This window comes from Hemitrygon akajei, chromosome 3 (genome assembly GCF_048418815.1).
Source record: "Hemitrygon akajei chromosome 3, sHemAka1.3, whole genome shotgun sequence".
NCBI lineage: Eukaryota > Metazoa > Chordata > Chondrichthyes > Myliobatiformes > Dasyatidae > Hemitrygon > Hemitrygon akajei.
In genome coordinates this window covers 199,409,188-199,435,563 of record NC_133126.1, presented here as the reverse complement: position 1 = coordinate 199,435,563, position 26,376 = coordinate 199,409,188, and the positions used below count along the sequence as shown (strand labels likewise).

General features: G+C 56.8%; 1 protein-coding gene across 1 annotated transcript in view; it reads left to right on the top strand.

Moving 5' to 3' along the window:
• The window catches only part of LOC140725786 (organic solute transporter subunit alpha-like), a 146,165-nt gene extending 121,889 nt beyond the window's left edge, over positions 1–24,276 (top strand). The window contains exons 7-9 of the mRNA XM_073041698.1: positions 11,431–11,577; positions 22,696–22,801; positions 24,042–24,276. Coding sequence (XP_072897799.1) covers positions 11,431–11,577; positions 22,696–22,801; positions 24,042–24,244 — 456 coding nt within the window. The 3' untranslated portion in view covers positions 24,245–24,276. The remainder of the gene's footprint in view (positions 1–11,430; positions 11,578–22,695; positions 22,802–24,041) is intronic.
• Positions 24,277–26,376: the final 2,100 nt, after the last annotated feature.

Genomic DNA, 26,376 nt, shown 5'->3' with positions numbered 1-26,376 from the left:
ACCGTGCCCGAACTCTGCCACTCCCTGCGGCCTCACCGTGCCCGAACTCTGCCACTCTCTGCGGCCTCACCGTGCCCGAACTCTGCCACTCCCTGCGGCCTCACCGTACCCGAACTCTGCCACTCCCTGCGGCCTCACCGTACTCTAACTCTGCCACTCCCTGCGGCCTCACCGTGCCTGAACTCTGCCACTCCCTGCGGCCTCACCGTACTCTAACTCTGCCACTCCCTGCGGCCTCACCGTACTCTAACTCTGCCACTCTCTGCGGTCTCACCGTGCCCTAACTCTGCCACTCTCTGCGGCCTCACCGTGCCTGAACTCTGCCACTCCCTGCGGCCTCACCGTGCCCGAACTCTGCCACTCCCTGCGGCCTCACCTTACTCTAACTCTGCCACTCCCTGCGGCCTCACCGTGCCCTAACCCTGCCACTCCCTGCGCCCTCACCGAGCCCTAACTCTGCCACTCCCTGCGGCCTCACCGTACTCTAACTCTGCCACTCCCTGCGGCCTCACCGTACTCTAACTCTGCCACTCTCTGCGGCCTCACCGTGCCCTAACTCTGCCACTCTCTGCGGCCTCACCGTGCCCGAACTCTGCCACTCCCTGCGGCCTCACCGTCCTCTAACTCTGCCACTCCCTGCGGACTCACCGTGCCCTAACTCTGCCACTCCCTGCGGCCTCACCGTACTCTAACTCTGCCACTCCCTGCGGCCTCACCGTACTCTAACTCTGCCACTCCCTGCGGCCTCACCGTGCCCGAACTCTGCCACTCCCTGCGGCCTCACCGTGCCCGAACTCTGCCACTCCCTGCGGCCTCACCGTGCCCTAACTCTGCCACTCTCTGCGGCCTCACCGTGCCCGAACTCTGCCACTCCCTGCGGCCTCACCGTACTCTAACTCTGCCACTCCCTGCGGACTCACCGTGCCCGAACTCTGCCACTCCCTGCGGCCTCACCGTACTCTAACTCTGCCACTCCCTGCGGCCCTCACCGTGCCCTAACTCTGCCACTCCCTGCGGCCTCACCGTGCCCTAACTCTGCCACTCCCTGCGGCCTCACCGTGCCCGAACTCTGCCACTCTCTGCGGCCTCTCCGTACTCTAACTCTGCCACTCCCTGCGGCCTCACCGTCCTCTAACTCTGCCACTCCCTGCGGACTCACCGTGCCCTAACTCTGCCACTCCCTGCGGCCTCACCGTACTCTAACTCTGCCACTCCCTGCGGCCTCACCGTGCCCGAACTCTGCCACTCCCTGCGGCCTCACCGTACTCTAACTCTGCCACTCCCTGCGGCCTCACCGTGCCCGAACTCTGCCACTCCCTGCGGCCTCACCGTGCCCGAACTCTGCCACTCCCTGCGGCCTCACCGTGCCCTAACTCTGCCACTCTCTGCGGCCTCACCGTACTCTAACTCTGCCACTCCCTGCGGCCTCACCGTACTCTAACTCTGCCACTCCCTGCGGCCTCACCGTGCCCGAACTCTGCCACTCCCTGCGGCCTCACCGTGCCCGAACTCTGCCACTCCCTGCGGCCTCACCGTGCCCTAACTCTGCCACTCTCTGCGGCCTCACCGTACTCTAACTCTGCCACTCCCTGCGGCCTCACCGTGCCCTAACTCTGCCACTCTCTGCGGCCTCTCCGTACTCTAACTCTGCCACTCCCTGCGGCCTCACCGTACTCTAACTCTGCCACTCCCTGCGGCCTCACCGTACTCTAACTCTGCCACTCCCTGCGGCCTCACCGTGCCCGAACTCTGCCACTCCCTGCGGCCTCACCGTGCCCGAACTCTGCCACTCTCTGCGGCCTCACCGTGCCCGAACTCTGCCACTCCCTGCGGCCTCACCGTGCCCTAACTCTGCCACTCCCTGCGGCCTCACCGTACTCTAACTCTGCCACTCCCTGCGGCCTCACCGTACTCTAACTCTGCCACTCCCTGCGGCCTCACCGTACTCTAACTCTGCCACTCCCTGCGGCCTCACCATGCCTGAACTCTGCCACTCCCTGCGGCCTCACCGTACCCGAACTCTGCCACTCCCTGCGGCCTCACCGTACTCTAACTCTGCCACTCCCTGCGGCCTCACCGTGCCTGAACTCTGCCACTCCCTGCGGCCTCACCGTACTCTAACTCTGCCACTCCCTGCGGCCTCACCATACTCTAACTCTGCCACTCTCTGCGGTCTCACCGTGCCCTAACTCTGCCACTCTCTGCGGCCTCACCGTGCCTGAACTCTGCCACTCCCTGCGGCCTCACCGTACTCTAACTCTGCCACTCCCTGCGGCCTCACCGTGCCCGAACTCTGCCACTCCCTGCGGCCTCACCGTGCCCGAACTCTGCCACTCCCTGCGGCCTCACCGTACTCTAACTCTGCCACTCCCTGCGGCCTCACCGTACTCTAACTCTGCCACTCCCTGCGGCCTCACCGTGCCCGAACTCTGCCACTCCCTGCGGCCTCACCTTACTCTAACTCTGCCACTCCCTGCGGCCTCACCGTGCCCTAACTCTGCCACTCTCTGCGGCCTCACCGTGCCCGAACTCTGCCACTCCCTGCGCCCTCACCGAGCCCTAACTCTGCCACTCCCTGCGGCCTCACCGTGCCCTAACTCTGCCACTCCCTGCGGCCTCACCGTACTCTAACTCTGCCACTCCCTGCGGCCTCACCGTACTCTAACTCTGCCACTCCCTGCGGCCTCACCGTGCCCGAACTCTGCCACTCCCTGCGGCCTCACCGTGCCCGAACTCTGCCACTCCCTGCGGCCTCACCGTGCCCTAACTCTGCCACTCTCTGCGGCCTCACCGTACTCTAACTCTGCCACTCCCTGCGGCCTCACCGTACTCTAACTCTGCCACTCCCTGCGGCCTCACCGTGCGCGAACTCTGCCACTCCCTGCGGCCTCACCGTGCCCGAACTCTGCCACTCCCTGCGGCCTCACCGTGCCCTAACTCTGCCACTCTCTGCGGCCTCACCGTACTCTAACTCTGCCACTCTCTGCGGCCTCACCGTACTCTAACTCTGCCACTCTCTGCGGCCTCACCGTACTCTAACTCTGCCACTCCCTGCGGCCTCACCGTACTCTAACTCTGCCACTCCCTGCGGCCTCACCGTACTCTAACTCTGCCACTCCCTGCGGCCTCACCGTGCCCGAACTCTGCCACTCCCTGCGGCCTCACCGTGCCCGAACTCTGCCACTCTCTGCGGCCTCACCGTACCCGAACTCTGCCACTCCCTGCGGCCTCACCGTGCCCTAACTCTGCCACTCCCTGCGGCCTCACCGTACTCTAACTCTGCCACTCCCTGCGGCCTCACCGTGCCCGAACTCTGCCACTCCCTGTGGCCTCACCGTACTCTAACTCTGCCACTCCCTGCGGCCTCACCGTGCCCGAACTCTGCCACTCCCTGCGGCCTCACCGTGCCCTAACTCTGCCACTCCCTGCGGCCTCACCGTACTCTAACTCTGCCACTCCCTGCGGCCTCACCGTACTCTAACTCTGCCACTCCCTGCGGCCTCACCGTGCCCGAACTCTGCCACTCCCTGCGGCCTCACCGTGCCCTAACTCTGCCACTCCCTGCGGCCTCACCGTGCCCGAACTCTGCCACTCCCTGCGGCCTCACCGTACTCTAACTCTGCCACTCCCTGCGGCCTCACCGTACTCTAACTCTGCCACTCCCTGCGGCCTCACCGTACTCTAACTCTGCCACTCCCTGCGGCCTCACCGTGCCCGAACTCTGCCACTCCCTGCGGCCTCACCGTACTCTAACTCTGCCACTCCCTGCGGCCTCACCGTACTCTAACTCTGCCACTCCCTGCGGCCTCACCGTGCCCGAACTCTGCCACTCCCTGCGGCCTCACCGTACTCTAACTCTGCCACTCCCTGCGGCCTCACCGTGCCCGAACTCTGCCACTCCCTGCGGCCTCACCGTACTCTAACTCTGCCACTCCCTGCGGCCTCACCGTACTCTAACTCTGCCACTCCCTGCGGCCTCACCGTACTCTAACTCTGCCACTCCCTGCGGCCTCACCGTGCCCGAACTCTGCCACTCTCTGCGGCCTCACCGTACTCTAACTCTGCCACTCCCTGCGGCCTCAACGTACTCTAACTCTGCCACTCCCTGCGGCCTCACCGTACTCTAACTCTGCCACTCCCTGCGGCCTCACCGTGCCCGAACTCTGCCACTCCCTGCGGCCTCACCGTGCCCGAACTCTGCCACTCTCTGCGGCCTCACCGTACCCGAACTCTGCCACTCCCTGCGGCCTCACCGTACTCTAACTCTGCCACTCCCTGCGGCCTCACCGTACTCTAACTCTGCCACTCCCTGCGGCCTCACCGTGCTCTAACTCTGCCACTCCCTGCGGCCTCACCGTGCCCTAACTCTGCCACTCTCTGTGGCCTCACCGTGCCCTAACTCTGCCACTCCCTGCGGCCTCACCGTGCCCGAACTCTGCCACTCCCTGCGGCCTCACCGTGCCCGAACTCTGCCACTCTCTGCGGCCTCACCGTGCCCGAAATCTGCCACTCCCTGCGGCCTCACCGTACTCTAACTCTGCCACTCCCTGCGGCCTCACCGTGCCCTAACTCTGCCACTCCCTGCGGCCTCACCGTACTCTAACTCTGCCACTCCCTGCGGCCTCACCGTACTCTAACTCTGCCACTCCCTGCGGCCTCACCGTGCCTGAACTCTGCCACTCCCTGCGGCCTCACCGTACCCGAACTCTGCCACTCCCTGCGGCCTCACCGTACTCTAACTCTGCCACTCCCTGCGGCCTCACCGTACTCTAACTCTGCCACTCTCTGCGGTCTCACCGTGCCCTAACTCTGCCACTCTCTGCGGCCTCACCGTGCCTGAACTCTGCCACTCCCTGCGGCCTCACCGTGCCCGAACTCTGCCACTCCCTGCGGCCTCACCTTACTCTAACTCTGCCACTCCCTGCGGCCTCACCGTGCCCTAACCCTGCCACTCCCTGCGCCCTCACCGAGCCCTAACTCTGCCACTCCCTGCGGCCTCACCGTACTCTAACTCTGCCACTCTCTGCGGCCTCACCGTGCCCTAACTCTGCCACTCTCTGCGGCCTCACCGTGCCCGAACTCTGCCACTCCCTGCGGCCTCACCGTCCTCTAACTCTGCCACTCCCTGCGGACTCACCGTGCCCTAACTCTGCCACTCCCTGCGGCCTCACCGTGCCCTAACTCTGCCACTCCCTGCGGCCTCACCGTACTCTAACTCTGCCACTCCCTGCGGCCTCACCGTACTCTAACTCTGCCACTCCCTGCGGCCTCACCGTGCCCGAACTCTGCCACTCCCTGCGGCCTCACCGTGCCCGAACTCTGCCACTCCCTGCGGCCTCACCGTACTCTAACTCTGCCACTCCCTGCGGCCTCACCGTACTCTAACTCTGCCACTCCCTGCGGCCTCACCGTACTCTAACTCTGCCACTCCCTGCGGCCTCACCGTGCCCGAACTCTGCCACTCCCTGCGGCCTCACCGTGCCCGAACTCTGCCACTCCCTGCGGCCTCACCGTGCCCTAACTCTGCCACTCTCTGCGGCCTCACCGTACTCTAACTCTGCCACTCCCTGCGGCCTCACCGTGCCCTAACTCTGCCACTCTCTGCGGCCTCTCCGTACTCTAACTCTGCCACTCCCTGCGGCCTCACCGTACTCTAACTCTGCCACTCCCTGCGGCCTCACCGTACTCTAACTCTGCCACTCCCTGCGGCCTCACCGTGCCCGAACTCTGCCACTCCCTGCGGCCTCACCGTGCCCGAACTCTGCCACTCTCTGCGGCCTCACCGTGCCCGAACTCTGCCACTCCCTGCGGCCTCACCGTGCCCTAACTCTGCCACTCCCTGCGGCCTCACCGTACTCTAACTCTGCCACTCCCTGCGGCCTCACCGTACTCTAACTCTGCCACTCCCTGCGGCCTCACCGTGCCTGAACTCTGCCACTCCCTGCGGCCTCACCGTACTCTAACTCTGCCACTCCCTGCGGCCTCACCATACTCTAACTCTGCCACTCTCTGCGGTCTCACCGTGCCCTAACTCTGCCACTCTCTGCGGCCTCACCGTGCCTGAACTCTGCCACTCCCTGCGGCCTCACCGTACTCTAACTCTGCCACTCCCTGCGGCCTCACCGTGCCCGAACTCTGCCACTCCCTGCGGCCTCACCTTACTCTAACTCTGCCACTCCCTGCGGCCTCACCGTGCCCTAACTCTGCCACTCTCTGCGGCCTCACCGTGCCCGAACTCTGCCACTCCCTGCGCCCTCACCGAGCCCTAACTCTGCCACTCCCTGCGGCCTCACCGTGCCCTAACTCTGCCACTCCCTGCGGCCTCACCGTACTCTAACTCTGCCACTCCCTGCGGCCTCACCGTACTCTAACTCTGCCACTCCCTGCGGCCTCACCGTGCCCGAACTCTGCCACTCCCTGCGGCCTCACCGTACTCTAACTCTGCCACTCTCTGCGGCCTCACCGTACTCTAACTCTGCCACTCCCTGCGGCCTCACCGTACTCTAACTCTGCCACTCCCTGCGGCCTCACCGTACTCTAACTCTGCCACTCCCTGCGGCCTCACCGTACTCTAACTCTGCCACTCCCTGCGGCCTCACCGTGCCCGAACTCTGCCACTCCCTGCGGCCTCACCGTACTCTAACTCTGCCACTCCCTGCGGCCTCACCGTACTCTAACTCTGCCACTCCCTGCGGCCTCACCGTGCCCTAACTCTGCCACTCCCTGCGGCCTCACCGTGCCCTAACTCTGCCACTCTCTGCGGCCTCACCGTACTCTAACTCTGCCACTCCCTGCGGCCTCACCGTGCCCTAACTCTGCCACTCTCTGCGGCCTCTCCGTACTCTAACTCTGCCACTCCCTGCGGCCTCACCGTACTCTAACTCTGCCACTCCCTGCGGCCTCACCGTACTCTAACTCTGCCACTCCCTGCGGCCTCACCGTGCCCGAACTCTGCCACTCCCTGCGGCCTCACCGTGCCCGAACTCTGCCACTCTCTGCGGCCTCACCGTGCCCGAACTCTGCCACTCCCTGCGGCCTCACCGTGCCCTAACTCTGCCACTCCCTGCGGCCTCACCGTACTCTAACTCTGCCACTCCCTGCGGCCTCACCGTACTCTAACTCTGCCACTCCCTGCGGCCTCACCGTGCCTGAACTCTGCCACTCCCTGCGGCCTCACCGTACTCTAACTCTGCCACTCCCTGCGGCCTCACCGTGCCCTAACTCTGCCACTCTCTGCGGCCTCACCGTGCCTGAACTCTGCCACTCCCTGCGGCCTCACCGTACTCTAACTCTGCCACTCCCTGCGGCCTCACCGTGCCCTAACTCTGCCACTCTCTGCGGCCTCACCGTGCCCGAACTCTGCCACTCCCTGCGCCCTCACCGTACTCTAACTCTGCCACTCCCTGCGGCCTCACCGTACTCTAACTCTGCCACTCCCTGCGGCCTCACCGTGCCTGAACTCTGCCACTCCCTGCGGCCTCACCGTACTCTAACTCTGCCACTCCCTGCGGCCTCACCGTGCCCTAACTCTGCCACTCTCTGCGGCCTCACCGTGCCTGAACTCTGCCACTCCCTGCGGCCTCACCGTACTCTAACTCTGCCACTCCCTGCGGCCTCACCGTGCCCGAACTCTGCCACTCCCTGCGGCCTCACCGTGCCCTAACTCTGCCACTCTCTGCGGCCTCACCGTGCCTGAACTCTGCCACTCCCTGCGGCCTCACCGTACTCTAACTCTGCCACTCCCTGCGGCCTCACCGTGCCCTAACTCTGCCACTCTCTGCGGCCTCACCGTGCCCTAACTCTGCCACTCTCTGCGGCCTCACCGTGCCCGAACTCTGCCACTCCCTGCGCCCTCACCGAGCCCTAACTCTGCCACTCCCTGCGGCCTCACCGTGCCCTAACTCTGCCACTCCCTGCGGCCTCACCGTACTCTAACTCTGCCACTCCCTGCGGCCTCACCGTACTCTAACTCTGCCACTCCCTGCGGCCTCACCGTGCCCGAACTCTGCCACTCCCTGCGGCCTCACCGTACTCTAACTCTGCCACTCCCTGCGGCCTCACCGTACTCTAACTCTGCCACTCCCTGCGGCCTCACCGTGCCCGAACTCTGCCACTCCCTGCGGCCTCACCGTACTCTAACTCTGCCACTCCCTGCGGCCTCACCGTACTCTAACTCTGCCACTCCCTGCGGCCTCACCGTGCCCGAACTCTGCCACTCCCTGCGGCCTCACCGTGCCCTAACTCTGCCACTCCCTGCGGCCTCACCGTACTCTAACTCTGCCACTCCCTGCGGCCTCACCGTACTCTAACTCTGCCACTCCCTGCGGCCTCACCGTACTCTAACTCTGCCACTCCCTGCGGCCTCACCGTACTCTAACTCTGCCACTCCCTGCGGCCTCACCGTACTCTAACTCTGCCACTCCCTGCGGCCTCACCGTGCCCGAACTCTGCCACTCCCTGCGGCCTCACCGTGCCCTAACTCTGCCACTCCCTGCGGCCTCACCGTACTCTAACTCTGCCACTCCCTGCGGCCTCACCGTGCCCTAACTCTGCCACTCCCTGCGGCCTCACCGTACTCTAACTCTGCCACTCCCTGCGGCCTCACCGTACTCTAACTCTGCCACTCCCTGCGGCCTCACCGTGCCCTAACTCTGCCACTCCCTGCGGCCTCACCGTACTCTAACTCTGCCACTCCCTGCGGCCTCACCGTGCCCGAACTCTGCCACTCCCTGCGGCCTCACCGTGCCCGAACTCTGCCACTCTCTGCGGCCTCACCGTGCCCGAACTCTGCCACTCCCTGCGGCCTCACCGTACTCTAACTCTGCCACTCCCTGCGGCCTCACCGTACTCTAACTCTGCCACTCCCTGCGGCCTCACCGTGCCCGAACTCTGCCACTCCCTGCGGCCTCACCGTGCCCGAACTCTGCCACTCTCTGCAGCCTCACCGTGCCCTAACTCTGCCACTCCCTGCGGCCTCACCGTGCCCGAACTCTGCCACTCCCTGCGGCCTCACCGTGCCCGAACTCTGCCACTCTCTGCAGCCTCACCGTGCCCTAACTCTGCCACTCTCTGCAGCCTCACCGTGCCCGAACTCTGCCACTCCCTGCGGCCTCACCGTACTCTGACTCTGCCACTCCCTGCGGCCTCACCGTACTCTAACTCTGCCACTCCCTGCGGCCTCACCGTGCACTAACTCTGCCACTCCCTGCGGCCTCACCGTGCCCGAACTCTGCCACTCTCTGCGGCCTCACCGTACTCTAACTCTGCCACTCCCTGCGGCCTCACCGTACTCTGACTCTGCCACTCCCTGCGGCCTCACCGTACTCTGACTCTGCCACTCCCTGCGGCCTCACCGTGCCCGAACTCTGCCACTCTCTGCGGCCTCACCGTACTCTAACTCTGCCACTCCCTGCGGCCTCACCGTACTCTGACTCTGCCACTCCCTGCGGCCTCACCGTACTCTAACTCTGCCACTCTCTGCGGCCTCACCGTGCCCGAACTCTGCCACTCCCTGCGGCCTCACCGTACTCTAACTCTGCCACTCCCTGCGGCCTCACCGTACTCTGACTCTGCCACTCCCTGCGGCCTCACCGTGCCCGAACTCTGCCACTCTCTGCGGCCTCACCGTACTCTAACTCTGCCACTCCCTGCGGCCTCACCGTACTCTGACTCTGCCACTCCCTGCGGCCTCACCGTGCCCGAACTCTGCCACTCTCTGCGGCCTCACCGTACTCTAACTCTGCCACTCCCTGCGGCCTCACCGTACTCTGACTCTGCCACTCCCTGCGGCCTCACCGTACTCTAACTCTGCCACTCTCTGCGGCCTCACCGTGCCCGAACTCTGCCACTCCCTGCGGCCTCACCGTACTCTAACTCTGCCACTCCCTGCGGCCTCACCGTGCCCGAACTCTGCCACTCCCTGCGGCCTCACCGTACTCTAACTCTGCCACTCCCTGCGGCCTCACCGTGCCCTAACTCTGCCACTCCCTGCGGCCTCACCGTACTCTAACTCTGCCACTCCCTGCGGCCTCACCGTGCCCGAACTCTGCCACTCCCTGCGGCCTCACCGTACTCTAACTCTGCCACTCCCTGCGGCCTCACCGTACTCTAACTCTGCCACTCCCTGCGGCCTCACCGTACTCTAACTCTGCCACTCTCTGCGGTCTCACCGTACTCTAACTCTGCCACTCCCTGCGGCCTCACCGTACTCTAACTCTGCCACTCCCTGCGGCCTCACCGTACTCTAACTCTGCCACTCTCTGCGGCCTCACCGTACTCTAACTCTGCCACTCCCTGCGGCCTCACCGTACTCTAACTCTGCCACTCCCTGCGGCCTCACCGTGCCCTAACTCTGCCACTCTCTGCGGCCTCACCGTACTCTAACTCTGCCACTCCCTGCGGCCTCACCGTACTCTAACTCTGCCACTCCCTGCGGCCTCACCGTGCCCGAACTCTGCCACTCCCTGCGGCCTCACCGTGCCCGAACTCTGCCACTCCCTGCGGCCTCACCGTGCCCTAACTCTGCCACTCTCTGCGGCCTCACCGTACTCTAACTCTGCCACTCCCTGCGGCCTCACCGTACTCTAACTCTGCCACTCCCTGCGGCCTCACCGTACTCTAACTCTGCCACTCCCTGCGGTCTCACCGTACTCTAACTCTGCCACTCTCTGCGGCCTCACCGTGCCCTAACTCTGCCACTCCCTGCGGCCTCACCGTACTCTAACTCTGCCACTCCCTGCGGCCTCACCGTACTCTAACTCTGCCACTCCCTGCGGCCTCACCGTACTCTAACTCTGCCACTCTCTGCGGCCCTCACCGTACTCTAACTCTGCCACTCCCTGCGGCCTCACCGTACTCTAACTCTGCCACTCCCTGCGGCCTCACCGTACTCTAACTCTGCCACTCCCTGCGGCCTCACCGTACTCTAACTCTGCCACTCCCTGCGGCCTCACCGTGCCCGAACTCTGCCACTCCCTGCGGCCTCACCGTACTCTAACTCTGCCACTCCCTGCGGCCTCACCGTACTCTAACTCTGCCACTCCCTGCGGCCTCACCGTGCCCGAACTCTGCCACTCCCTGCGGCCTCACCGTACTCTAACTCTGCCACTCCCTGCGGCCTCACCGTACTCTAACTCTGCCACTCCCTGCGGCCTCACCGTGCCCGAACTCTGCCACTCCCTGCGGCCTCACCATGCCCGAACTCTGCCACTCCCTGCGGGCCTCACCGTGCCCGAACTCTGCCACTCCCTGCGGCCTCACCGTGCCCGAACTCTGCCACTCCCTGCGGCCTCACCATACTCTAACTCTGCCACTCCCTGCGGCCTCACCGTGCCCGAACTCTGCCACTCCCTGCGGCCTCACCGTACTCTAACTCTGCCACTCCCTGCGGCCTCACCGTACTCTAACTCTGCCACTCCCTGCGTTTCTCAGTGGTCGGCGTCCAGCATCTTCCTGTGGATAAACCTCTTTCTGGGAGTCTCCACCATCGTGGGACTGTGGCCGATCGCCATCCTGTTCCGACATTCCAAACTTCTCCAGGCCGACCAGAACCTGGCGTGCAAGTTCGCGCTTTTCCAGGTCAGTCAGTGGCTGCGTTGCCCTTCCAAGGAATGGTTGGGATCCAAGGGAATGGCGGTGAGAATCCTGGGGTAATCCTGGGTAGGGTCAGGAAATTCCCGGTGCGATGGGGAAATCCTGCACGTGGTAGAGAAATCCGAGAGTGTTGAGGGAATCCAGGGTGTGGGGGGTAAATCCAGGGTGTTGGTGGGAATCCCGGGCGTGTTGGGGAAATCCCAGAGGCGGTCAGGAAATCCTGCATGTGGTAGGGAAATCGGGATGTAGTGAGAAAATCCTGGGCGCGTTGGGGGAATCCCGGGCGTGTTGGGGAAATCCTGGGGGTGTTGGGGGAAATCCCGGGCGTGTTGGGGAATTCCCGGGCGTGTTGGAGTAATCCCGGGGGTATTGGGGGAATCCCGGGCATGTTGGGGAAATCCCGGCCATGTTGGGAAAATCCCAGAGGCGGTCAGGAAATCCTGCACGTGGTAGGGAAATTGGGATGTAGTGAGAAAATCCTGGGCGTGTTGGGGGAATCCCGGGGGTGTTGGGGGAATCCCGGGCGTGTTGTGGGAATCCCGGGCGTGTTGGGGGAATCCCGGGGGTGTTGGGGGAATCCCGGGCGTGTTGTGGGAATCCCGGGCGTGTTGGGGGAATCCCGGGCGTGTTGTGGGAATCCCGGGTGTGTTGGGGGAATCCCGGGCGTGTTGTGGGAATCCCGGGCGTGTTGGGGGAATCCCGGACGTGTTGGGGGAATCCCGGGCGTGTTGTGGAAATCCCGGGGGAGTTGGGGAAATCCCGGGGGTGGTGGGGGAATCCCGGGGGTGTTGGGGAAATCCCGGGGGTGTTGGGGGAATCCCGGGGGTGGTGGGGGAATCCCGGGGGTGTTGGGGAAATCCCGGGCGTGTTGGGGGAACCCCGACGTGTTGGGTGAATCCCGGGCGTGTTGGGGGAATCCCGGGGGGTGTTGGGGGAATCCCAGGGGTGTTGAGGAAATCCCGGGCGTGTTGAGGGAATCCCGGGGGGTGTTGGGGGAATCCCAGGGGTGTTGGGGGAATCCCAGGCATGTTGAGGAAATCCCGGGAGTGTTGGGGAATTCCCGGGCGTGTTGGGGAATTCCCGGGCGTGTTGGGGAAATCCCGGGGGTGTTGGGGAAATCCCGGGCGTGTTGGGGAAATCCCGGGAGTGTTGGGGAATTCCCGGCGGTGTTGGGGAATTCCCGGGCGTGTTGGGGAAATCCCGGGCGTGTTGGGGAAATCCCGGGCGTGTTTGGGAGATCCCGGGGGTGTTGGGGAATTCCCGGGGGTGTTGAGGAATTCCCGGGGGTGTTGGGGGAATCCTGGGGGTGTTGGGGCATTCCCGGGTGTGTTGGGGAATTCCCGGGGGTGTTGGGGGAATCCCGGGCGTGTTGGGGGAATCCTGGGCGTGTTGAGGAATTCCTGGGCGTGTCGAGGAATTGCCGGGGGTGTCGAGGAATTCCCGGTGGTGTCGAGGAATTCCCGGGGGTGTCGAGGAAATCCCGGGGGTGTCGAGGAATTCCCGGGGGTGTTGAGGAAATCCCGGGCGTGTTGGGGGAATCCCGGGCGTGTTGGGGAATTCCCGGGGGTGTTGGGGGAATCCCGGGGGTGTTGGGGGAATTCCCGGGGGTGTTGGGGGAATCCCGGGTGTGTTGGGGAAATCCCGGGGGTGGTGGGGGAATCCCGGGGGTGTTGGGGAAATCCCGGGGGTGTTGGGGAATTTCCGGGGGTGTTGAGGAATTCCCGGGGGTGTTGGGGGAATCCCGGGGGTGTTGGGGAATTCCCGGGGGTGTTGGGGGAATCCCGGGGGTGTTGAGGAAATCCCAGGGGTGTTGGGGAAATCCCGGGCATGTTGGGGAAATCCCGGGCGTGTTGGGGAAATCCCGGCGGTGTTGGGGAATTCCCGGCGGTGTTGAGGAAATCCCGGGCGTGTTGAGGAAATCCCGGGCGTGTTGGGGAAATCCCAGGGGTGTTGGGGAAATCCCGGGGGTGTTGGGGAATTCCCGGGGGTGTTGGGGGAATTCCGGGGGTGTTGGGGAATTCCCGGGGGTGTTGAGGAATTCCCGGGGGTGTTGAGGAAATCCCGGGCGTGTTGGGGGAATCCCGGGCGTGTTGGGGAATTCCCGGGGGTGTTGGGGCTTCATGAGGCACCGGTGAGGTCTCACCTCGCGTATTATGAACAGTTTTGGGCTTCTCATCTTAGAAGGGATGTGCTGACATTGCAGAGGGTCCAGAGGAGGTTCACAAGAATGATTCCTGGAATGAAAGGGTTATCAAATGAGGAACGTTTGATGGCTCTGGGCCAGTATTCACTGGAATTTAGCAGGATGAGGGGGGATCTTACTGAAACGTTTTGAATGTTGTAGGGCCCAGACAGAGTAGATGTGGAAAGGATGTTTCCCATGGTGGGGGAGTCTAGGACAAGAGGCACAGCCTCAGGATAGAGGGGCATCCATTTAAAACAGAGGTGCAGAGAAATATAGAGGCTGGTTTAGAAAATTAGAGGTGCAGAGGGTGTTGAATTTGTTACCACAGGCAGACATGGAGGCCAGGTCGTTGGGAGTCTTTAAGGCAGAGATTGATAGATCCTTGACTGGGAAGTTGTGATGTCAAGGGTCCACCTTATCAGGAGTCTGAGAACTGTGTGGTAGATGCTGACCTTGAGCCCAGTGGGATGTGCTTTTGCATCTTCTGCCAGATGGGATGGGGGAAGGGAGAATGATTGGGGTGGGTGTGGTTTTGGTTATACTGACTGCTTTATTGAGGCAGTGAGAAGTGTGGACAGACTCCATGGAGGGGAGGCTGGTTTCCGTGATGTGCTGAGCTGTGTCCACAACTCTTTGCGGTTTCTTGTGGTCACACGCAGAGAGATTGCCATACCAAGCCGTGAAGCACCCAGACAGAATGCTTTCTCTGCTGCCTCAATAAGAATTGGGAAGAGTCCACAGGGACATGCCAAATTGCTACAGCCTCCTGAGGAAGTAGAGGTGCTGCTGAGCTTCTTTGGCTGTGTTATCAATGTGTTTGGACCAGGACAGGCTCTTGGTGATGTTCTCAAGTAGAACCATGAAGTTCTCAACCCTCTCAAACTGAGCACCAGTGATTAGGACAGGACTGCACCCCACCTTCCTGAACTCAATAAGCAGCATTTTGTTAACAATGAAGGAAAGTTTGTGGTCTTGACACCATATTACTAAGCTCCCTACCACCTTCCTGTGCTCATCGTTATTTGAGATACGTCCCACTACGTGCTATCATCTGCAAACTGCCAGATGGAGTTAGAGAAGAAATTGGCCATGAAGTCACGAGTGCACAGGGGCTTGGGCAAAAATGTATCAAACACCAGTGTTTAGTGCTGCAGGTGTTGCTGCCTCTCATTACTGACTGGGGTCTGCTGGTCAGGGAGTCTAGTCTGTCCTTACTGACTGGAGTCTGTTGGTCAGGGAGTCTAGTCTGTCCTTACTGACTAGGGTCTGTGGTTCAGGGAGTCTAGTCAGTCCTTACTGACTGGGGTCTGTTGGTCAGGAAGTCTAGTCTGTCCTTACTGACTGGGGTCTGTTGGTCAGGGAGTCTAGTCTGTCCTTACTGATGGGGGTCTGTTGGTCAGGGAGTCTAGTCTGTCCTTACTGACTGGGGTCTGTTGTTCAGGGAGTCTAGTCTGTCCTTACTGACTGGGGTCTGTTGTTCAGGGAGTCTAGTCTGTCCTTACTGACTAGGGTCTGTTGTTCAGGGAGTCTAGTCTGTCCTTACTGACTGGGGTCTGTTGGTCAGGGAGTCTAGTCTGTCCTTACTGACTGGGGTCTGTTGTTCAGGGAGTCTAGTCTGTCCTTACTGACTGGGGTCTGTTGTTCAGGGAGTCTAGTCTGTCCTTACTGACTAGGGTCTGTTGTTCAGGGAGTCTAGTCTGTCCTTACTGACTGGGGTCTGTTGTTCAGGGAGTCTAGTCTGTCCTTACTGACTGGGGTCTGTTGGCCAGGGAGTCTAGTCTGTCCTTACTGACTGGAGTCTGTTGGTCAGGAAGTCTAGTCTGTCCTTACTGACTGGGGTCTGTTGGTCAGGGAGTCTAGTCTGTCCTTACTGACTGGGGTCTGTTGGTCAGGGAGTCTAGTCTGTCCTTACTGATGGGGGTCTGTTGGTCAGGGAGTCTAGTCTGTCCTTACTGACTGGGGTCTGTTGTTCAGGGAGTCTAGTCTGTCCTTACTGACTAGGGTCTGTTGTTCAGGGAGTCTAGTCTGTCCTTACTGACTGGGGTCTGTTGGTCAGGGAGTCTAGTCTGTCCTTACTGACTGGGGTCTGTTGTTCAGGGAGTCTAGTCTGTCCTTACTGACTGGGGTCTGTTGTTCAGGGAGTCTAGTCTGTCCTTACTGACTAGGGTCTGTTGTTCAGGGAGTCTAGTCTGTCCTTACTGACTGGGGTCTGTTGTTCAGGGAGTCTAGTCTGTCCTTACTGACTGGGGTCTGTTGGCCAGGGAGTCTATTCTGTCCTTACTGACTGGAGTCTGTTGGTCAGGAAGTCTAGTCTGTCCTTACTGACTGGGGTCTGTTGGTCAGGGAGTCTAGTCTGTCCTTACTGACTGGAGTCTGTTGGTCAGGAAGTCTAGTCTGTCCTTACTGACTGGGGTCTGTTGGTCAGGAAGTCTAGTCTGTCCTTACTGACTGGGGTCTGTTGGTCAGGGAGTCTAGTCTGTCCTTACTGATGGGGGTCTGTTGGTCAGGGAGTCTAGTCTGTCCTTACTGACTGGGGTCTGTTGTTCAGGGAGTCTAGTCTGTCCTTACTGACTAGGGTCTGTTGTTCAGGGAGTCTAGTCTGTCCTTACTGACTGGGGTCTGTTGGTCAGGGAGTCTAGTCTGTCCTTACTGACTGGGGTCTGTTGTTCAGGGAGTCTAGTCTGTCCTTACTGACTGGGGTCTGTTGTTCAGGGAGTCTAGTCTGTCCTTACTGACTAGGGTCTGTTGTTCAGGGAGTCTAGTCTGTCCTTACTGACTGGGGTCTGTTGTTCAGGGAGTCTAGTCTGTCCTTACTGACTGGGGTCTGTTGGCCAGGGAGTCTAGTCTGTCCTTACTGACTGGAGTCTGTTGGTCAGGAAGTCTAGTCTGTCCTTACTGACTGGGGTCTGTTGGTCAGGGAGTCTAGTCTGTCCTTACTGACTGGGGTCTGTTGGTCAGGGAGTCTAGTCTGTCCTTACTGACTGGGGTCTGTTGGTCAGGGAGTCTAGTCTGTCCTTACTGACGGGGGTCTGTTGTTCGGGGAGTCTAGTCTGTCCTTACTGACTGGGGTCTGTTGGTCAGGGAGTCTAGTCTGTCCTTACTGACTGGGGTCTGTTGTTCAGGGAGTCTAGTCTGTCCTTACTGACTGGGGTCTGTTGGTCAGGGAGTCTAGTCTGTCCGTATTGACTGGGGTCTGTTGGTCAGGGAGTCTAGTCTGTCCGTATTGACTGGAGTCTGTTGGTCAGGGAGTCTAGTCTGTCCTTACTGATGGGGGACTGTTAGTAAGGAGTCTAGTCTGTCCTTACTGACGGGGGTCTGTTGGTCAGGGAGTCCAGTCTGTCCTTTCTGATGAGGGTCTGTTGTTCAGTCTGCTGCCGAGGTACAGCTGAAACAACAGGCAGCCATAGTTAAAACCATCCACTCCTGGTCCGACCAATAGCCTCCATGCTACAGGACTGTTTTGATGACGTCATTTGGATTGTCTTCCATGATATGGATAACTCCAAGTTCACAGGGTCCGGAAATCGCCCAGAAATCAGTCAGGGTCTATCCAAACCAGAAACCCTGGATCAACAGTTCTGTACGAGCAGTATTTACCACACGACACCAACAGGAACTCAAGAAATGCAGTTTCTATCTGTGCAGTGAAACAATACAGGGACAAGATCCAGACACAACTCTCCACCAACAACATGTGCAGCTTATGGCAAGGTCTGCACACCATCGCTGACTTCAGAGCTAAGCGCAGTGGTGCAGCTTGCTACCACCCTAACTGCCCCACCCCCCTTCAATTTGCCTACTGACACAACCGCTCAACAGATGATGCAATAGCCACAGCTCTACACACCGTCCTTAAACATCTGGACGGGGGGATGCTTATGTGAGAATGTTATTCTTGGCCTACAGTTCAGCATTCAACACCATCATTCCCTCCAGGCTCTGACAGGAACCTCAGAGGCCTCGGCCTTCACCCTGCCTTGTGCAGCTGGATCCTGGCCTTTCTGTTAGATTGCCGGCAGGTGGTAAGAGTGGGCTCCCTCACCTCTGCCTCTCTGACCCTCAACACAGGAGTTCCCTGGGGCTGTGTCCTAAGCCCCCTCCTTTACTCCCTGTATACCCACGACTGTGTCGCCACCCACAGCTCCAATCTGCTAATTAAATTTGCAGATGATACTACATTGATTGGCCTAATCTCAAATAATAATGAGGCAGTCTACAAAGAAGAATTCATCACCCTGACACAGTGGTGTTAAGAAAACAACCTCTCCCACAATGTCGCAAAAACAAAGCAGCTGGTTGTGTGCTTCAGGAGGAATGGAGACAGGCTAGCACCTGTTGAGAGGGTGAACAGTTTTAATTTCCTCAGCATGAACATCACCGAGGATCTCACGTGGTCTGTACACACCAGCTGTGCGGTGAAAAGGACACAACAGCACCTCTTTCACCTCAGATGTTTGAGGAAGTTTGGTATGGGCCCCTAAATCCCAAGAACTTTCTAAAGGGGCACAATTGAGAGCATCATGATTGGCTGCATCACTGCCGGGTATGGGATCTGTACCTCCCTTAATCGCAGGACTCTGCAGAGAGTGGTGTGAACATTTCAGCGTATCTGCAGAAGTGAACTTCCCACTATTCAGGACATTTACAGACAGGTGTGTAAATAGGGTCTGACCATTGGGGACCCGAGTCACCCCAATCACAAACTGTTCCAGCTGCTACTATCCAGGAAATGGTATTGCAGCAAAAAAGCCAGAAGCAACAGGCTCCAGGATAGCTTCTTCCACCAGGCCATCAAACTGATTAATTCATGCAGACACATCTGTATTTCTATGTTATATTGACCGTCCTGTTGTATATACTATTCATTATAAATTACTATAAATTGCACATTTAGACAGAGATGTAAGGTCAAGATTTTTACTCCTCATGTATATGAAGGATGTAAGTAATAAAGACAATTCAATTCAATAGCCTGTCCTTACAGTGGTCTGTTGATCAGGGAGTCTAGTCTGTCCCCACTGATGGGGGTCTGTTGTTCAGGGAGTCTAGTCTGTCCTTATTGACTGGGGGTCTGTTGGTCAGGGAGTCTAGTCTGTCCTTACTGACTGGGGTCTGTTGGTCAGGGAGTCTAGTCTGTCCTTACTGACTGGGGTCTGTTGATCAGGGAGTCTAGTCTGTCCTTACTGACTGGGGTCTGTTGGTCAGGGAGTCTAGTCTGTCCTTACTGACTGGGGTCTGTTGGTCAGGGAGTCTAGTCTGTCCTTACTGACTGGGGTCTGTTGGTCAGGGAGTCTAGTCTGTCCTTATTGACTGGGGGTCTGTTGATCAGGGAGTCTAGTCTGTCCTTACTGACTGGGGTCTGTTGGTCAGGGAGTCTAGTCTGTCCTTACTGACTGGGGTCTGTTGATCAGGGAGTCTAGTCTGTCCTTACTGACTGGGGTCTGTTGGTCAGGGAGTCTAGTCTGTCCTTACTGACTGGGGTCTGTTGGTCAGGGAGTCTAGTCTGTCCTTACTGACTGGGGTCTGTTGGTCAGGAGTCTAGTCTGTCCTTACTGACTGGGGTCTGTTGATCAGGGAGTCTGGTCTGTCCTTACTGACTGGGGTCTGTTGATCAGGGAGTCTGGTCTGTCCTTACTGACTGGGGTCTGTTGATCAGGGAGTCTGGTCTGTCCTTACTGACTGGGGTCTGTTGATCAGGGAGTCTGGTCTGTCCTTACTGACTGGGGTCTGTTGATCAGGGAGTCTGGTCTGTCCTTACTGACTGGGGTCTGTTGATCAGGGAGTCAAGTCTGTCCTTACTGACTGGGGTCTATTGGTCAGGGAGTCTAGTCTGTCCGTATTGACTGGGGTCTGTTGGTCAGGGAGTCTAGTCTGTCCGTATTGACTGGAGTCTGTTGGTCAGGGAGTCTAGTCTGTCCTTACTGATGGGGGACTGTTAGTAAGGAGTCTAGTCTGTCCTTACTGACGGGGGTCTGTTGGTCAGGGAGTCCAGTCTGTCCTTTCTGATGAGGGTCTGTTGTTCAGTCTGCTGCCGAGGTACAGCTGAAACAAGAGGCAGCCATAGTTAAAACCATCCACTCCTGGTCCGACCAATAGCCTCCATGCTACAGGACTGTTTTGATGACGTCATTTGGATTGTCTTCCATGATATGGATAACTCCAAGTTCACAGGGTCCGGAAATCGCCCAGAAATCAGTCAGGGTCTATCCAAACCAGAAACCCTGGATCAACAGTTCTGTACGAGCAGTATTTACCACACGACACCAACAGGAACTCAAGAAATGCAGTTTCTATCTGTGCAGTGAAACAATACAGGGACAAGATCCAGACACAACTCTCCACCAACAACATGTGCAGCTTATGGCAAGGTCTGCACACCATCGCTGACTTCAGAGCTAAGCGCAGTGGTGCAGCTTGCTACCACCCTAACTGCCCCACCCCCCTTCAATTTGCCTACTGACACAACCGCTCAACAGATGATGCAATAGCCACAGCTCTACACACCGTCCTTAAACATCTGGACGGGGGGATGCTTATGTGAGAATGTTATTCTTGGCCTACAGTTCAGCATTCAACACCATCATTCCCTCCAGGCTCTGACAGGAACCTCAGAGGCCTCGGCCTTCACCCTGCCTTGTGCAGCTGGATCCTGGCTCAAATAATAATGAGGCAGTCTACAAAGAAGAATTCATCACCCTGACACAGTGGTGTTAAGAAAACAACCTCTCCCACAATGTCGCAAAAACAAAGCAGCTGGTTGTGTGCTTCAGGAGGAATGGAGACAGGCTAGCACCTGTTGAGAGGGTGAACAGTTTTAATTTCCTCAGCATGAACATCACCGAGGATCTCACGTGGTCTGTACACACCAGCTGTGCGGTGAAAAGGACACAACAGCACCTCTTTCACCTCAGATGGTTGAGGAAGTTTGGTATGGGCCCCTAAATCCCAAGAACTTTCTAAAGGGGCACAATTGAGAGCATCATGATTGGCTGCATCACTGCCGGGTATGGGATCTGTACCTCCCTTAATCGCAGGACTCTGCAGAGAGTGGTGTGAACATTTCAGCGTATCTGCAGAAGTGAACTTCCCACTATTCAGGACATTTACAGACAGGTGTGTAAATAGGGTCTGACCATTGGGGACCCGAGTCACCCCAATCACAAACTGTTCCAGCTGCTACTATCCAGGAAATGGTATTGCAGCAAAAAAGCCAGAAGCAACAGGCTCCAGGATAGCTTCTTCCACCAGGCCATCAAACTGATTAATTCATGCAGACACATCTGTATTTCTATGTTATATTGACCGTCCTGTTGTATATACTATTCATTATAAATTACTATAAATTGCACATTTAGACAGAGATGTAATGTCAAGATTTTTACTCCTCATGTATATGAAGGATGTAAGTAATAAAGACAATTCAATTCAATAGCCTGTCCTTACAGTGGTTTGTTGTTCAGGGAGTCTAGTCTGTCCCCACTGATGGGGGTCTGTTGTTCAGGGAGTCTAGTCTGTCCTTATTGACTGGGGGTCTGTTGGTCAGGGAGTCTAGTCTGTCCTTACTGACTGGGGTCTGTTGGTCAGGGAGTCTAGTCTGTCCTTACTGACTGGGGTCTGTTGATCAGGGAGTCTAGTCTGTCCTTACTGACTGGGGTCTGTTGGTCAGGGAGTCTAGTCTGTCCTTACTGACTGGGGTCTGTTGGTCAGGGAGTCTAGTCTGTCCTTACTGACTGGGGTCTGTTGATCAGGGAGTCTGGTCTGTCCTTACTGACTGGGGTCTGTTGATCAGGGAGTCTGGTCTGTCCTTACTGACTGGGGTCTGTTGATCAGGGAGTCTGGTCTGTCCTTACTGACTGGGGTCTGTTGATCAGGGAGTCTAGTCTGTCCTTACTGACTGGGGTCTGTTGGTCAGGGAGTCTAGTCTGTCCTTACTGACTGGGGTCTGTTGTTCAGGAAGTCTAGTCCGTCCTCACTGACTGGGGTCTGTTGGTCAGGAAGTCTAGTCTGTCCTTACTGACTGGCGTCTGCTGGTCAGGGAGTCCAGTCTGTCCGTATTGACTGGGTCTGTTGGTCCATCTTGTCCTTATTGACTGTGGTCTGTTGGTGTGGAAGTCTAGCCTGTCCTTACTAACTGTAGTCTGTTGGTCAGGAAATCATTGATATGACTGATTTAATTGATTATCTGTTTAACGATGATCACTGGGATGTTAATGATATGGGACAGAGAACCACTAACTCTTGAATGTCTCTTGGAGCTGATCACAGCAGGTACTATTGTGATGAAAATGTTACCATCAGATATCCCTTAGCATTGTTGCTAACTTGCTGCATGCAGGGATGTGCTGGGTCATGATGGACTAAAATGTAATGGAACTCAATAACGTACGACTCGCTAGTCACTGTGCAAGTTAACGCCAAGGTGCTGATACTTTAAAAAAATACTAAGGTTATCAAAAATGGAACCAGGATCTAAGAACCTTGAATATAAACAGGAAAGATTCTGCTGATGCTGGGAATATTGAGCAACACACACAAAGTGCTGGAGGAACTCAGCAGGTCAGGCAGCACCTAAGGAAAGAATAAATAGTCTTTCAGCCATCTATCTCGTCTATCACCTACCAGTTTGTACTTCCTCCTCCACTTTCCCCAGGAGAATGGAGGGAATTGTGGGGGTGGGGGAGAGGAAGTGGGGGGGGGGAAAGGGTTGGCGGGGGTAATGGGGAAGGAATGGAGCTGGGGTAGGAGGAGGAGGAAGAAGCTGAATGCAGGTGAGGGAAAGTTGGAGTGGAGGGAGTTAGGGATGGAGGGGCATTTTCCCAGATTCCTAGTCACAAGTTATCGCCCAGCTCCCTCCTCCCATCATGTCTCCATCTACCAGAATCTATTCCTCACCCTTTCCTCATTCCTCCAACCCTCAGGTGACTCTCATCCTGTCATCGCTGCAGAATTCCATCATCGGAACGCTAGCCGGGGCCGGACACATTGGCTGCACTCCCCCCTACTCCGCCAGGACCAGAGGCCAACGTACGTAAGCCACACCGGGGGACACCTGCAGGCTGAGTGTGTGGGTTGGTGGGGAGGGTGTGCAAAGGACCCAGTGACCACACACCCCCTCCCCTGGCCCCCCACCCACCCTTCTGCTTCTCGGCCCACTCCCATCCTAGGATTGACGGTTTTAAAACACACACCCACCTTTCAGCTCACTCACTTCCTCTTTCTATAAGAAATAGGAACAGATTGAGGCCATTCAGCCCAACAAGGCTGCTCCATCGTTGCATCATCGTTGCATTATCCCTCTCAACCCAAACAGGCAACAGTAGGGTTCCTCAACAATACCTCAGCCCATTGTCTGCAGCATATTTGTTGGCACAGGGCCCCGGCAGACTTGCAGAGATTCACAGACCCAAGCTTCGGTCATTGGGCCTTGACCTCTGCAGTCATGATCGATCTTTGGGCTTCAATCCAAACCTCTGTTCAACATTCGGAATCCAGCAAAGGGGTGGGCATCACACCCACACCAACCGAGGCGCCCCCTACGCTAGTCCATATCCCTCTCCTCCTTTCCCATCCAACTATCTAGCCCAGAGCCTTTTTAAAGTAATTATATCTCCCCACACTCAGTGGCCACCTCCTGTAGCTAATGCATATGCTTGTGGTCATCCACATCAAGGTTTGATGTGATGTGCATCCAGAGATGCTCGTCCGTTGTAATGTCTGGTTATTTGAGTTACTGTCACCTTCCTGTCAGCTTGAACCAGTCTGGACATTCTCCTCTGACCTCTCTCATTAACAAGGCATTTTCACCCACAGAACTGCTCTTTAATTTTTTTTTTGTTTTCATACCATTCCCTGTAATCTCTGGAGACTGTTGTGTGTAAAAATCCCAGGAGATCAGCAGTTTCTGAGATACCCAAATCTCCCCATCTGGCACCGAAAATCATTCCACTGTCAAAGTCACTCAGATCACGATTCTTCCCCGTTCTGAACAACAACTGAACCTCCTGACCATGTCTGCATGCTTTTATGCATTGGGTTGCTGCCACGATTGGCTGATTAGATATTTGCACTAATGAGCAGGTGTACCTAATAAAGTGGCCACTGTGTATTCGCCTGTGTATGTACAGATGTGTTTGCCTATGTGATTCGGTGAGCTGCGACCACAGTGCTAAGGATCTCATCACTAGAGATGTTACCTCTTGATTGAGGCATTACACGGACTGATCACAACCTTTCAGTAACTCCAGTGCTGTCTACTCCTCCGCAGTCATGAACAACCAGCTGCTAATTCTAGAGATGTTCCTTGTTGGCGTCTTCACACGGAAATCCTACCGGAAGAGCGACGGTCGCCCAGGTTACAGGCCTGTGGGTGAAACTCATCAACAGGGAGACAAGATGGCTGATACAGAATGTGAAGCAGGGGCCACTACAGATCAACAGCCCGGTCACTCTGCAGTTTTCAATATGTAAACAATAATTACTTGAAGTAAAATGTGACATTTTACATGAAAATGCCTCAAGTTATTTGATTTTAGTTGTCCACCTTATTCCGAATGTGACACGCAGACAGCCGGTGAAATGAGATGAGAGTGAGGGCTGAGGCAGAGCATGGTAGGTGATTGGTGGAACCAGGTCAGGTGGGCGATGATGGACAGAGGGATCCAGGTGGGGGTGGGGAGATGCATAGAGATACACCTTGGGAGACAGGTGGAACCAGTTTGGTGGGGGGGGGGGGGAGGAACAGGGAAGATGAACTATGGGAGAAGAAGCTCAAGTGATTGAGGGGAGAGGGACACAAAAGTTGATCGAAAGGAGAGGGACCTTTAGAATCAGAATCAGGCTTATTCTCACCGAGGTATGTAGTGAAATTTGCTGCTTTGTGGCAGCAGTACAGCGCAATATGTAATAAATTTCTACAAGTTACTATGCTGATGGGCCAAATGGACTAATTCTGCTTTTATATCTTATGGTCTTAGTTACAAGAAATAACTAAATAGTTCAAATAGTGTTTGTGTTCATGGGTTCATTGTCCATTCAGAAATCTGATGGCAGAGGGGAAGAAGCTGTTCCTGAATCATTGAGTGTGTGTGTTCAGGCTCCTGTACCTCCTCCCTGATGGTAGCAATGAGAAGAGGGCATGTCCTGGGTGGTGAGGGTCCTTGGTAAAAGATGTTGCCTTTTGACGATGTCCTTGATGCCGAGTTTACAACTCTCTGCCGCCATTTGTGATCCTGTGTACTGGAGCCTTCGTACCAGGTGGTGATACATCTCTTGGTCAGGGGACCAAGATTATAAGCCAGAGGTTCCAGCTCACCGCCAATGCACATGCTCCCTGTAGGAAACAGTGCCAATGACATCACAAGATGGCGGCACACACAGCTGCAGCGGCCTCTCCAGCTTCAATCGACGTTGAAATTTTCATTCTGTTCATCTTTTCTACGATTGAAAAACACGGCTGATCATAAAGAACACAATATTTTGTTAGCTTATTTGAAGTAATATTTTGTTCTGTGTGCTGTGTGGTATATTTTGTGGATGCACCGTGGTCTGGAAAACATTGTTTCGTTTGTATGTATGTAGTCAGATGACAATAAACTTGAACTTGAGACTCCCACCATACCTGAGCAGCCTGCCTCCGAGCCAAACATGGATCAGGGAGACAGTGGCTGGGTTGCATCCTCTCAAGGAGGAGGGCTTTATCGTTGCACATGACAACACAAGCAAACTTCACCACTCACCGCCCAGGTATGAAGCACCAGTGGCTTTAGCAACACACACAAAATGCTGGAAGTCTCAGCAGGGTTCCTCAGCCTGGAACAGCGACTATTTGTTAATTTCCAAAGATGCTGAGATCCTCCAGCATTTTGTGTGTTGCTCTGGCTTCTAGCATCTACAGGCCTTCCTCAGGTTTGTGATACCAGTAGCTGGTATGATACTGCTAACTTGTATCATATATGCACGTCATTATTCGTTACTTAATTTATGGTAATATTACTTCACGTGTTGTGTGTGAGTTAGATGTGCATGTTGGTTCACAGGAACATTGTCTCATTTGGTGACAACGTGTACAGCTGAATAACAATGAACTTGAAGTTGAAGTTGACATACAGTCCTGTGCAAAAGCCTTTGGCATTCAGGTTTGTTATATGGTTACAGAAAGAATGGGCTTGATGGCATCCTGATCTCAACATCATCAAGGGTGTCTGGAGAGACAGAAGCAAGCGAGGCAGCCAAAGTCTGTAGAAGAACCGTGGCAAGTTCTCCAAGATGCCTGGAACAACCTACCAGCCGATTTTCTTATAAAACGGCAGAACAGTGTACCAAAGAGAATTGATACTGTTTTAAAGGCAAAGGGTGGTTAGACCAAATATTGATTTGATTTAGTTTTTGACTGTGTACCGCTCTCTATAGTAATTTTTTTGATATTTAGAAACTTCTCATTTAATTATTTTTGAAAGCATCTTCGCTTTCCAGGATTTTGTAACATATGTCTAAGATGTTTGCACAGCAGTGTACGTCAGTGATAAAAAACCTGATTTTGGTTTCGCTCTCAATGCGACGATTAACACATTAGCTCACTGTAAGAGAAAGCAGACGAGAGG